General features: G+C 43.1%; 1 protein-coding gene and 1 long non-coding RNA gene across 3 annotated transcripts in view; one reads left to right on the top strand and one right to left on the bottom strand.

The window, feature by feature from the left end:
* The window catches only part of LOC143291079 (uncharacterized), a 35,985-nt gene extending 34,431 nt beyond the window's left edge, over positions 1-1,554 (top strand). For both annotated transcript variants that reach the window (XM_076600686.1, XM_076600687.1), the window contains exon 7: positions 715-1,554. In XM_076600686.1, coding sequence (XP_076456801.1) covers positions 715-862 — 148 coding nt within the window. In that variant the 3' untranslated portion in view covers positions 863-1,554. The remainder of the gene's footprint in view (positions 1-714) is intronic.
* Positions 1,394-1,839, bottom strand: LOC143291080 (uncharacterized). Its single transcript, XR_013056469.1, has 3 exons — positions 1,812-1,839; positions 1,623-1,749; positions 1,394-1,483 (listed from the first exon to the last, which is right to left on the bottom strand). It is a non-coding gene; the product is annotated as an uncharacterized LOC143291080 (long non-coding RNA).
* Between the last annotated feature and the right edge of the window lie 12,774 nt (positions 1,840-14,613).

The raw sequence follows: 14,613 nt of genomic DNA, 5'->3' as shown, positions 1-14,613 counted from the left end.
GGGGATGCAGGCTGTGTGTATGTGTAATGTGGGTTTAGTTTTATGAAGAATTGAGGCAGGGGGGGTATGTGGGGTTAGTTTTGTGAGAGGGGTGGGGGGAGTGTCTTTTTGTGTTACGTGGGGATACTTTTACAAGGTGAATGTGTGTGTGTTAGTGTGTCCCTCTGTGTGTGTGTGTGAATGTGTGTGTGTGTTAGTGTGTCCCTCTGTGTGTGTGTGGGTGTGTGTGTATGGTTTTGTAAGGGGTGGGGGGCAGAGTGGGGTTGGGAAGGGTCAGGGGTGTCTGTGTAGTGTGGGGTTAGTTTTGTGAGGGGGGAGGGGGGTGTATAATGTGTGTGTGCATGGATATAATGTGTGTGTGTGACAGTGTGTCCTGTGTTGTGTGGGTCAGTTTTTGTTAGGGGTGTGTGTGAGTCTTTTTGTATGTGTGAGTGTATAGTGTATATGTTGGTGTGTGTCTGTGTTGTGTGGGTTACTTTTACAAGGTGTGTGTGTGTGTGTCTTGAGTGTGTCCTATGTGTGTGTGGTGTTTGGGTTATTTCTGTAAGAGGTTTGTGTGTGTGTGTGTGTGTCCTGTTCTGTGTGTGTGTGTGTGTCGTTTGGGTTAATTCTGCAAGAGGTGTGTGTTTGGGCGGGGGGGGCTTTGTTTTTTGTTTTAGCAATTTCCCCATGCCTCCCCCTGTACATTACGGTGGCGGTGTTTTGTGTCTGCAGGGAAAAAATGGTGTCGCACCAGTCGTGCGTGCACAAGGGCCAGGACAGCTGGGTGATGCATCTGCGCATGACCTCCGAACCCTCCGCCAGTTCGAGGGCATCGCCGGCAAGGGAGAGAAGCAAGGAGGCCTCGCCGCTCAGTGTGTGAACGTCTTCGTGTTGTCCAGCTAGTTCCTGGAGACTGCGAGTATGTTTCAACATGGAGATCGGTTTAAACAAAGAGACCTGTTTTATAACATGGAGCAGTGTTTGAACGTCTTCGTTGTTGTCATCGCTGCTTGCTGGAGACCGTTAGTGTGTTAAACATGGAGATCAGTGAAACAGACAGACCCCTGGAGACCTGTTTAACATGGACAGATGTGTGAAGGTCTTTGTGTGATTATGGCTGCTGGAGACCGTTGGTGTGTTAAACATGGAGACCTGATGAACAGAGAGATCTTTTGAGACCTGTTTGGTAAGATGGAGAAGTGTGTGAAGGTCTTCATGTTGTTTGTGGCTGCTTTGCTGGAGACCTTAAGTTTGTTAAACATTGAGATCTGTGGAGGTCTTTAAAACATGGAGACCTGTTAAACAAAGAGACCTGAGGAAATATGTTAACCCTGGGGGATCTGTTAAAGAGACCCGTGGAGACCGGTTATATGCATGGAGACCTGTTAAACAAAGAGACCTGTGGAGATGTGTTAACCATGGAGATCTATTAAAGAGACCTGTTCAAACATGGAGACCAGTTAAACACAGAGACCTGTTGAACAAAGAGACCCATGGAGACCTGTTGAACAAAGAGACCCATGGAGACTTGTTGAACAAAGAGACCCATGGAGACGTACTATTTAAACTAAGAGACCCATGGAGACCTGTTAAACATGGAGACCCATGGAGACTTGTTAAACAAGGAGACCCATGGAGACTTGTTGAACAAAGAGACCCATGGAGACTTGTTGAACAAAGAGACCCATGGAGACTTGTTGAACAAAGAGACCCATGTTGAACAAAGAGACCCATGGAGACCTGTTGAACAAAGAGACCCATGGAGACCTAGTATTTAAACAAAGAGACCCATGGAGACCTAGTATTTAAACAAAGAGACCCATGGAGACCTGTTGAACAAAGAGACCCATGGAGACCTAGTATTTAAACAAAGAGACCCATGGAGACCTGTTGAACACATGGAGACCTGTTGAACAAAGAGACCCATGGAGACCTGTTGAACACATGGAGACCTGTTGAACAAAGAGACCTATGGAGACCTAGTATTTAAACAAAGAGACCCATGGAGACCTAGTATTTAAACAAAGAGACCCATGGAGACCTGTTGAACAAAGAGACCCATGGAGACCTGTTGAACAAAGAGACCCATGGAGACCTGTTGAACACATGGAGACCTGTTGAACAAAGAGACCCATGGAGACCTAGTATTTAAACAAAGAGACCCATGGAGACCTGTTAAACAAAGAGACCCATGGAGACCTGTTGAACACATGGAGACCTGTTGAACAAAGAGACCTATGGAGACCTAGTATTTAAACAGAGACCCATGGAGACCTGTTCAAACATGGAGACCTACTGTTTAAACAAAGGGACATGTGGAGACCTGTTAAAACAAGGAAACTTGTTGAACACCAAGACCGTCTGCATTGGAATATGGTGATGTGTTTCTTGAAGTATACATGGAGACATACTATTTAAACAGACGTATGGAGACGTGTTAAAACAAGGAAACTTGTTGAAACACCAAGACTGTCTGCATTGGAATATGGTGATGTGTTTCTTGAAGTATACATGGAGACATACTATTTAAACAGACGTATGGAGACCTGTTAAAACAAGGAAACTTGTTGAAACACCAAGACCGTCTGCATTGGAATATGGTGATGTGTTTCTTGAAGTATACATGGAGACATACTATTTAAACAGACGTATGGAGACGTGTTAAAACAAGGAAACTTGTTGAAACACCAAGACCGTCTGCATTGGAATATGGTGATGTGTTTCTTGAAGTACAAGATGATGTGGGTTTTTTGGGGGGTGGTTGTTTTTTTGTTTTTTTTTTTTTTGTCCGTGTGAGTGAGTTTTTTTTGTTTTTTGATTTGTTCCTTTTCTGATTGGAAGGGTATTAGACATAATGGCTGCTGTGACAGTGTTGAGTGGCCATCTGTGGATTGTGCAGGTATTGTGCTATGATAGCTTTTCTAGTTACCAGTGACTGTATATTTTCGTTCAAGACGGTGCTAAAAAGCCTCTGTGTGTGTGTGTGCGTGTGCGCGTGCATCGCTTGAATGTGCATGTGTGTACATGACTCGAATGTACTTGTGTGTGTGTGTGTGTGTGTGATTATGACATTGTGTTGGAGACAGACAGCTGAACTACACACACAAAAAAAGATCTAAAAATATAAGGTGTTTATAACATTCTGTAAAGTGTATACATGTGTTTGTGCTCATTTGTATAGAAATGTGTGTTCATTGTGAAACATTCCCAGATACTCCAGCTCTCAAAAATGATTGATGTTTGATAATCATGCCTAAAGAGACGTGGAGTGATGGCCTAGAGGTATCGCATCCACCTAGGAAGCGAGAGAATCTGAGCGCACTGGTTCGAATCATGGCTCAGCCACCAATATTTTCTCCCCCTCCACTAGACCTCGAGTGGTGGTCTGGACGCTAGTCATTTGGATGAGATGATAAACCGAGGTCCCATGTGCAGCATGCACTTAGCACACATAAAAGAACCCACGGCAGCAAAAGGGTTGTTCCTGGCAAAATTCTGTCGAAAAATCCACTTCGATAGGAAAAACAAATAAAACTGCACACAAGAAAAAATGCCAAAAAAAAAAGGGTGGCGCAGTAGTGTAGCGACAGGCTCTCCCTGGGGAGAGCAGCCCAAATTTCACACAGAGAAATCTGTTGTGATAAAAAGAAATACAAACACAAATACAATAAACTGAAACTGTCAACAGAGAGTACCATTATTCTTATTCAAAGTGTGTATACTTCTAAAACCTGATCATGTGTCTTTTGAGTTTTGTTTCCAATCAGGAACACATAATGGTACTTGACAGCTGTACATTGTTTCAGATCATTTTCTTACACTGACATTGAAAATCCTACCCCCAACAGAGAAAGGAAAGACAGGATCGACTTAGAGGTAGAGAAAAACGAACGAATCGAGGGTGCCGAGTCGAATCGAGTACACAGAATGTAAGAATACAATACAGACAAGCCGCATGCAGCAAAATAAGGCCAAATGAATACGCTTAATAGCCAAAAAAAAGCGTAAGACGAGACAGAACGTAAACCTGACAAGATGGCGTGGAGAGCCTTGGCCAAAGGAATGATTCAGCGCTTATAGCTTTTAGAGGCGTTTGATTGGCTGAGAGCGGACCGGGCCAGCACCGCTCGTCTTTTCACTGTTAGCCGCGCGAAATTTGGCCAAGCAGAGCAAACCGACAGGCCTAGTTTGCATCAGTTTGACATGGTAAGTATATGTAACACCAAACATGGAGTATAATACTAACTCCTCCTTTTGTAGTGAATACATTTATATATTTTACAAATGATGATCTGTATCGAAGAAGCCTTGTGGCAGTGTACAGTTACGTGAAAAGAAAACCAGATTTTTCTCATCTTCTGTTGCTCAATATTTCCTCATGGTCTTGAACAAAAGACAAGCCTAGTTGGAGAAACACTGAAGTGTTAGATGTCACTGGAGGATCGTAAGAATTCGTGAACCATCCATTTGCCAGATCTGTGCGTTTCATTCAGAATATTGGTTGGGGGAAGAAATGGTTTTATTTTCTTTTTGAAATTATTGAAAGTTTTTGTTGTTTTTTATATTCCTGATATATGTGAAAAATTCTGAAGAATTTGAAGAATTAAAAGTTGTTTTCTCAATTAAAGAGCTTTTTGCATACTGTTTGTGCGTGTGTGTGTGTCTGTGTGTGTGTGTCTGTGAAGGTTTGTTTTCATGTGTGCATATGTATGATGTGTGTGTGTGTGTGTGTTTTCATGTGTGCTTGTGGAGATGTGTGTGTGTGTGAATGTGTGCACTACTGTATTGGTACGAGTGTATACTTGACAGTCAAAACAAATCATAATTATAAGCCCTCAGGGATTGGCTGTAATTTATTCCTTTTCTTGTACTAAATCATTTGCAGATTGTTTTTGTATTGGCTGTTGTACTGCTCTGTATCAAAATGATTAGTTTTACCATGTGTAAAGAATACTTGCATAACTCTGAAAGAGTTGGTGTTGTGTTGATAAGACAATGCTTTTTGTTTTCTGACAAAGACGTCCTTGTCAATATTATACATGTCTTCAATACAGTGCATTCAGTATGATAGAATATTCTGCGCTTGTTTTGTTTATCCACACAATAGAAAAATGCAAGCTTTTCTCTCAAAAACTGCATGTAACTCGAATCATTTTCAAGGCTCTGTACATGTACATCTCATGAAGAGTACAGGAAACTGTTTTGTAAACTAATTGTACCTTGTTCAGTTACTGTTTCTCAAGTCCTGCTGGTACAAATAAATGATCTACACAGTCTCTAGCTTTTATGTATACATGTATGAACTCTTGTTCTGTCTTTCAACCCTTGGTATCAAGAGTTTCATGCGTGTGAATGTCTGGTGCGAAAGCACTTTGATTTGTCTGTGCACAAAATTCAGTGCTATAGTATATAAATACTGTAATATGATAGTAATTATGATTGGTGTTAGATTTTTTCCCTCTGGTTCTCTGCACAAGATTCAGCGCCATGTAAATAAATACTATAATGAATATTGATCAGAATATTGATATGAAGTAATTAACCCTCTTGCATTCATGTTATTTCACAGAGAAAATTCGTAGTATTGGACTTTGGCTGGAGTGAATGCAAGTGGGTTAAAAAAAATCGATATTCTGCAGGCGGATATGGACAACATTGTATTGTATTGTATTGTATAACTCTGTCACAACAAATTTCTCTGTGTGAAATTTGGGCCACTCTCCCCAGGTAGAGCGCGCCGCTACGCTGAGAGCACCACCCGTTTTTTTTCTGCCAGAAGTTCCAGAAGTTTCACTTGTTTTCCTAACGAAGCGGATTTTTCTATAGAATTTTGGCAGGGCAGCCCATTTGTTGCTGTGGGTTTGTTTTTTTGACTCACTTGTGTTAACAAAGTGAGTCTATGTTTTAACCCGGTATTTGGTTGTCCGTGTGTGTGTGTGTGTGTCCATGGTAAACTTTAACATTGCCATTTTCTCTGCAAATACTTTGTCAGTTGACACCAAATTTGGCATAAAAATAGGAAAAATTCAGTTCTTTACAGTCATCTTGTTTAAAACAATATTGCACCTCTGGGATGGGCACAAAAAAAAATTTAAAAAAAGAAGCCTAATTATATGCAAACTGCATTTACTGTTATATTTATATTTTTTGTATTCTCTAAACTTGGCACTTTGACCTCTTATTCTGACACAACAACAAGAGGAGTCATTTTTATCATTTTTTGTTCAAACAGGAACTTCTTTTGCGGAGAATGGAATTTTTATTTATTTTGCAAACGTTTTGGTGCAGATAGTTAAAAAAAAAAAGGGGGGAAATTACTCTGTAATTAATGCTAGGGGACTTAATTTATCACAAGTGAGTCTTGAAGGCCTTGCCTCTCTTGTTGTATGTGTGCTAAGTGCATGCAGCACATGGGACCTCAGTTTATCGTCTCATCCAAGTGACTGTGAACTTGTGTTGCCTGTCTTGCCTGAAATGTGGCTGAATCCATGGATTCATGTAAGTGTCCTTATTTGAACACACACACACACACAATTATAAGTGAAAATATGCCTCAAGAATTTTTAGCCTTTCATAACCCTCTCTCTTGGTGATCTGGGTTTCATTGTTTCTGCGTTTTACTCTTGTGGCCAGTGTATGTCTGTCCCAAGACAGTCTGCAGAATTAATGAAACTACTGAAAGACTGCCACCAGCTTGGACTTAACTCACTCAGTACGGCCAGTCCTCTCTTCTCCTCTACACAGACCCCTCGGATGTCCAGTGGGTGTCTGAATGACCCAACCTTTAGCTTCCGTCGTCAGAATTGTGGTATTCTTTGTGAACATTCACCTCTTCAGTATAAGAGCCTTCCGCTTGCAATATTTTGATGATGGTAATTGGGGTGAAACGCTGGTAACGTCGTCTCTTTCGCCGTTCGTGTGGAGAGAGTTAACCAAACTGGGAGTATAATACAAACTGCCCCATACTGCTGTGTGCTTGTCAGTGAAGGGCTTTGTGCCTCACTGAGAAAAGACGAGGGCTCTCACGTCAGGATGTTCATCGTTGTTGTTGAATCCTCCTCTTATTCTTCTGCGTTCACTCGTATGCACACGAGTGGGCTTTTACGTGCATGACCGTTTTTACCCCGCCATGTAGGCAGCCATACACCGTTTTCGGGGGTGTGCATGCTGGGTATGTTCTTGTTTCCATAACCCACCGAACGCTGACATGGATTACAGGATCTTTAACGCGCGTATTTGATCTTCTGCTTGCATATACACACGAAGGGGGTTCAGGCACTAGCAGGTCTGCACATATGTTGACCTGGGAGATCGGAAAAATCTCCACCCTTTACCCACCAGGCGCCGTCACCGTGATTCGAACCCCGGACCCTCAGATTGACAGTCCAACGCTTTAACCACTCGGCTAATGCGCCCGTCTATTGTTGAATCCAACTTCCTCCTCTTGATAATTCATACATTGCATTTATTCTGAAAAATCAATCGCACCGCTTTACACAAAAAAGCTGTATTGGCTCTTCAACTTCATGCTACACTGATTTCGTTTTAACTGAGGTTTAGCAGTCAAGGGGTTAATCTCATGCTTTGGATGAATGATTGTGTTTTTGTGGGAGAAACTGATTCCACTGTCATATGTGTAATATTCTTTCCATGATTCAGTAATGTACAATACTCAAAACGGAAATGTTGAGAGTTGTGCCTTGCCACTTTTTTTTTTTTTTTCATCTTATTTTCATGATCTTTCTTTGTTGTTGTTTTTATCTGTTTATAAGAAAATAGATTATGTTTGATGAAATGATATTATTTATTTCTTTTAATGTTTTCAACAGAAGAATTCTGTTGTTCTGTTTGTAAATGGTTGTTGATTAAAACAGTCGTTGAAATCGTCTGTTCGTCTCAACAAGAAATTGTTTGTGCATGTACGTGCTTGTGTGTGAGTGTGTGAATTTTAATTATGAGCTAAACCAGACTGGGAAAACACACTCTCTCTCCCTCTCACTCTCTCTTTCACTGTCACACACACACAAAGGCACAAACTATATATATATATATAAGGGATGTGGGGTGATTTCAACAAAGTTCATTAGCCACATGGTGAATGCCGATGAGGAAATAGCCAAAATTCAAACGTATCCTGGAGTATTCTCCCTTGCCCCCACATGATCATGACTCTTGACCTGTAGAGGTCATTCAAATGACCAACGCGGCAATGAACTTGAACTGAACGATGTTTGAGGTCTTGTAGGAAGTCCTGTTCATCGATCCGTGTGGGTTATACGGCTAGTATACTAAAGACTTTGCATGCGTGGCTTATTGGCAAGATGGATTGTACTGGTCAGGTTTCTTCTTTCAGCAAGCATCCAACCTACTCTTGAAGGCATTTACACGGAAGGTGCCAGGACTACTACATCTGGGAGGCTGTTCCACGTTTTGGTGATTCTTTCGCTGAAGAAGTGTTTCCTGGTATCACAGTGGGTGTGGTGCGGGAACAGTTTCATTGCATTTCCTCTGGTGCCTGCATCCTCGGGAGTTTCAAGCTTTGGTTTTTCGGTCTTGTAGATTCTGTGGAAATATTTGAAGGTGTCGATCATATCCCGTCTGAGACGTCTGTGTTCCAAGCTAGGCAGACCAATTCGCTCCAGTCTTGCTGGGTACGCCAGTTCACTGATTGAGGAGATCAACTTTGTTAGCAATGGCTAACCCTCTTTTCATTTGTGTCTACCATGTATGTAAAACACCTTTCTTTGAAGATGATGACATTGATACCAGGTCATAGTCACAATGGTTTCCAATAATACAGATCGTGTGACCATTGGTTCAAACTGCATCAAAGTGATGTGATCAGTGTGCTGGACTTGAAATCAGCCGACAGACAGTTGGATGAACAGACGGACAAACACATACATGGTACAGGTTCTGAAACGTAGGTCAACATAATGTGCAGACCTGCTAGTGCCTGAACCCCTTTCGTGTGCATACGCACGCAGCAGACCAAACACGCACGTTCAAGATCCTGTAACCCATGTCGGCTTTCGGTGGGTTATGCCGGGAAACAAGAACATACCCAGCATGTACACCCCCAAAAAACGAAGTATGGCTACCAATTAACATGGCGGGGTAAAAACGGTCATACACGTAAAAGTCCACTCCTGTTCATACGAGCGAACGTGGGAGTTGCAGCCCACGAGCGAAGAAGAATGATGCACAACACGCTGCCCCGGAGCTGAACTCGGGGGTGTGCAGATGGGGTGCTGAGGCTGCTTCAGACCTTCTTCTATCCTTTTGTTGTCCCAAATAGACCCGTTTTTATGTTTTATTTCACACCTCTGCGCACACGAGTCAACAACAGTCAATGATGACGGCTGACCTTCCAAACTGAAGATTGAAGACACATGACAGCTCCTGGAACGTAAGCAAGATTATGAAGGACAAATAAAAGGCAGTGCTCATGAGACTGGAATGAGTCGTTAGCTCCAGCCAAAACTGGCATTTGATTGGCAGCAGATCTCTAGATTCCCACACGTTTTTAACCAATGGAGAGCCGTACCAGTACGGTAATTGCCTTGTCAGTGCAGGTTCTAATATCAGCGTCTGTCCCACTCTGCTTGTCGAATGATGCTGCCAAGGTATGACGGTGAAACTCTCCACCTGTTCTAGCACCTCGCCTTCCAGCTTCCCTATGGGTGTTGAGACGGACGCCTTGTAACAACATGAAAAGCAACGCAAATAAAAGATGTTTGTCAATAATTATGTCTGTACGCTTTTCACATCATTGTGATGTATTGCAATCTGATTTGCACTCCACTTCAATATTTACACAAGGCACGTTTTTGTTTTGTTGTTGTTATTGTTTTGTTGTTGTTGTTGTTGTTTTTTTTGTTTTTTGTTGTTGTTGCTTCTTTTCGTTATTGCTTCTGTTACTCTTGAAAGGAAGCAGAAGGGAGACAAGAAGTGCCCACCGGGCGTTTTCGTCAATTGCTTATTTGCCACAGTTACCTCCTCTGAACTAATGCGTGTGCATCTGTCAGCGATGCTGCACGCGCTTGCCTCGCGCCTCGCGAATGACTGTCTGCCTCATTACTATTATATTTTGAAGGTGATTCATCAAAATCGCGTTGAGCAAAATGGTGAATGTGCAGATTTGTTAGATTTCTTTTTCCTCTTTTTTTTCTTCCCCCGCCCCCCCCCCCCCCCCCCCCTAAACGGAGAAACCTTTCATTGATGCCACACACAAATCTGAGTACATCACTCGCTGAAGGCCCTTGTGCCTGAACCTTTCCGAGTGCTTTCCTGACCGATTTCTCTGCGGCAGAGAGTCAGTGCTTTTCGTGGCGTGTGGAGGTAGTGGGAGAGTGTGTGGGGAGAGGGCTGGTGGGTCGGGAAGGGGGCGGGAAGGAGGCCTGGACAAATCCTGACTGCGCGATCCACTCTTTCTGCTGCTAGCAGAAAAATCGTTGTTTTGAACTGTTGGTTCACACTCTGCTGCATGGTCCCGAACGGACGGATAGGCGGAAAGACGGACGCCGCTTTTGTTGATTCGGCAATGCTCGGTAATGTTATGTTAGTGCATTAATTTCGGTTCAGTTTGGTCACCATTCTCACTGAAAGGGTGGGATGGGCGAATGGTCGGGGGGACCGCAGTCAGTGAATCCGGCCAGTCTGATCGTGTTGTTGTTCATGAACCACCTAGCGGCGATCGCAAGGAACCATAACTCAGCAGTCCGTCCGAAACCTGTGGGGAAAAAAAACACCAGACATATTATTAAATAGGACCAAACAGATAAATAAATAAACTGGATAGACAGGCATAGACAGATAGTTAGTTAGATAGATAAATAGATAGACAGATATGTAGACAGATAAATAAATAGATAAATAAATGAACAAATAAATAAATGAATGAATAAATAAATACGGAAAGAAATCAATGAATAAATAGATAAATAAATACGTAAATAAATAAATAAATGAACATTCCTTAGACGCAATTAACGCGTGGGAGATTAAAAAAATAAAAAAAAAGAAAAAAAAGAAAACATGGTCTGTAGCCAGGAGGGGGGTGGGGTGGGAGGGGGGGGGGAGGGCATTCAGGGGAGACGACCTGACACTGTACTGGTACCGAGATAATCACCTCCTTCATGATGCTAAGACAGCGAGGCCGCTATACGCGGTGGTGGGGGTGGTGTGGGGGGAAAAAAATCGATCGTACCTATTAACCTAGTTCTCGCCTGTTTACGGGACAGCGGATCACAATAATACTCACTGTGTGGTTTGGTTAGTCAGTCAGTCAGTCAGTCAGTAAAACAGTCCTGCCCGCGCCCTGCCTGTGCTTATAATTATTAACAATTTTTTCTCTTAGTGTCGGACGCTGAGTCAACGCAGCTGCTGCAGCAACACAGGCGCCCGATGGACCTCCCGCTCCTCGGCGGTTTATCGTCTCATCTGAATCACTAGCGTCCAGACCACCACTCAAGGTCTAGTGGAGGAGGAGGAGAAAATATCAGCGGCTGAGCCGTGATTCTGACTGCCAGCGCGGCGCTCAGATTCTCTGGGGCTTCCTAGGCGGACGAGTTACCTCAAGGCCAGCACTCCACTTTGTTGTTGTTGTTCTTAGCCACCACACCCTCTGTCTATTTCACACCTCCACTCTTTTGTTGAAATATAATTTATTTTATTTATGTGTTGCTGTCTTTTTCTTTTCTTTTCTTTTTATTATATATATATATAATATATGTATATATTCCATTACCAATCGGTCCTCAGCCTCTCAGTCTTCAGTTCGTCTTCTAATTCTTCTTCGTTCAAGTTCGTGGGCCCGGCACTGACTCCCACTGACAAGAGTGGGCTTTTACTGACGTGTCCGTCTACCCCGCCGGGCGGTTTTTACCCGGCCACTATTTAGGCAGCCATACTCCGTTTTCGGGGGTATTTACTTCAATCACCCCAGCCACACCTGTAAAAAATAAATAAATAATAAAATTTTTAAAAACACCCCTCACCTTCTTGTTCTCTATCGGTCTTCCGTCATCAGCTTCCTCGCTTAACTGAACAATATGTTCCCCCATTTCATCAGTCAACGGATTTGCCCCCTTCGATCTATGTGCAGACCTGCTAGTGCCTGAACCCCCTTCGTGTGTATATGCAAGCAGAAGATCAAATACGCACGTTAAAGATCCTGTAATCCATGTCAGCGTTCGGTGGGTTCGGAAACAAGAACATACCCAGCATGCACACCCCCGAAAACGGAGTATGGCTGCCTACATGGCGGGGTGAAAACGGTCATACACGTAAAAGCCCACTCGTGTGCATACGAGTGAACGCAGAAGAAGAAGAAGAAGAAGCCCCCTTCGATCTAGGTTTCCTATTCGTCAGTCCAGTCTATCCGATCCATACCACTAGTGCTCAAGTGCTGTTCCCTCTTTGACCCAGCTTCCCTTTTCTGTCCATGATTCTTCTGACAGGTTGACTGATCCACTGGCATCTTCTAACTGCATTCGTGTTTTTTTTGTTGTTGCTTTGTTTTTGTTTTGTTGTTGTTGTTTTTTTTGGGGGGGAGGGGGGCGGGGGGGGGGCTTTTTTTTGGGGGGGGGCTTTTTGGGGGCGGGCCTTTTTTGGTTGGGGGGGGCTTTTGGGGGGGGCTTTTTGGGGGGGGGCTTTTTTTTTCTTTTTTTTTAAATCCACACCAGCTTTGCTGTTCTCTCTTCGTCTTCCTAGCTTCCTATTTCTTTCCTTGCCAGCTGCCTTTCTCTCCTCTTCAGTCTCCGACTTTCTATATGTCTAGATGTGTTTTAACACATCCCAATGTGTACATCAGTAATATGTATGTGAGTTCGTGTGCCTGTGTGCATGTAAGTACTTACAACCAACCTGTGTGTGGCAGTGTGTGTCACGGTGTGTGTGTGTGTGTGTGTGTGTGTGTGGTGTGTGGTGTGTGTGTGTCGAGTGTGTGTCGTGTGTGTGTGTGTGTGTGTGTGTGTCGTGTGTGTGTGTGTGTGTGTGGTGTGTGTGTGTCAGTGTGTGTGTGTGTGTGTGTGTGTGTGTGTGTGTGTGTGTGTGTGTAGCGCCAGTGAGAGAGAGAGAGAGAGTGTGTGTGCCGTGTGCCGCGTGTGTGTTCGGGTGTGCGTACGTGTGTTCGTGTGTGTGTATGTGTGTGTGTGTCTGTCTGTCTGTCTGTGCATGCATGTGTACGTGCTGATGTACAGTGGCATTGCCACTGAACCCGGTCGACGACCAATTATTAATTGTTGCACGGCTATAGCCACAACAGCAACACTGAACAAAACAGGTAGCGATGTCTGCTTATAAACAAAAAGCAGCCGATACTAATTCAAGTAGGCGTCGCTGCGTTCGGACAATTCCATATACGCTACATCACATCTGCTACTGTAAGCAGATGCCTGACCAGCCGAGCCGTCAGTAACCCAACTGCGCGCCCGGCGGCTTAGTCAGGCTTTGAGGTGCTAACAAACAACAACAAAGTAAGAATGCTAACACTGAACAAGTGACATCGATTCCAGGTAGAGAATGAAAATGGCCTGTAGACGGAGGTTAACTCTCTCCATACGAACGGCGAAAGAGACGACGTTAATAGCGTTTCACCCCAATTACCATCGTCAAAATATTGCAAGCGGAAGGCTCTTATACTGAAGAGGTGAATGTTGACAAAGAATACCACAATTCTGAGGACGGAAGCTAAAGGTTGGGTCATTCAGACACCCACTGGACATCCGAGGTGTCTGTGTAGAGGAGAAGAGAGGACTGGCCGTACTGAGTGAGTTAATGCCCAAAAAAGAGATGGGTAAGTTAGCCTTCTGCTCAACAACAAACAACATCAGCATATCAGCAACAACAAAAACTTGTAACAGCAACAATTGAGAGTTACCGTGGAGATGCACATACACACACTAAACAAGAGAGGCAAGGCCTTCAAGACTCACTTGTGATAAATTAAGTCCCCTAGCATTAATTACAGAGTAATTTCCCTTTTTTTACTATCTGCACCAAAAACGTTTGCAAAATAAATAAAAATTCCATGCTTAGCAAAAGAAGTTCCCGTTTGAACAAAAAATGATAATAATGACTCCTCTTGTTGTTGTGTCAGAATAAGAGGTCAAAGTGCCAAGTTTAGAGAATACAAAAAATATAAATATAACAGTAAATGCAGTTTGCATATAATTAGGCTTCTTTTTTAATTTTTTTGTGCCCATCCCAGAGGTGCAATATTGTTTTAAACAAGATGACTGGAAAGAACTGAATTTTTCCTATTTTTATGCCAAATTTGGTGTCAACTGACAAAGTATTTGCAGAGAAAATGTCAATGTTAAAGTTTACCACGGACACACAGACACACACACGCACACACAGACACACACACACAGACAACCGAACACCGGGTTAAAACATAGACTCACTTTGTTTACACAAGTGAGTCAAAAACAAAATGACAGGCTGATAATATCTAATTCAGCAGCAGTAACAGCAAAACTAACAGTAGCAACAACACACAACAGCATCAGCAGCAGTGATAATTTTCAACGGCAACAGGAGTCAAGATCATAGGCAGGACAAAAATTAATAGCGTGTCGGTATTTACTCTCAGTGAGCATTATTTTGGGGGACGATGCTCTTTCG

Source organism: Babylonia areolata, chromosome 16, assembly GCF_041734735.1.
Source record: "Babylonia areolata isolate BAREFJ2019XMU chromosome 16, ASM4173473v1, whole genome shotgun sequence".
NCBI lineage: Eukaryota > Metazoa > Mollusca > Gastropoda > Neogastropoda > Buccinidae > Babylonia > Babylonia areolata.
The sequence above is the reverse complement of the archived record's forward strand: the minus strand, read 5'-3'. Positions and strand labels throughout refer to the sequence as shown.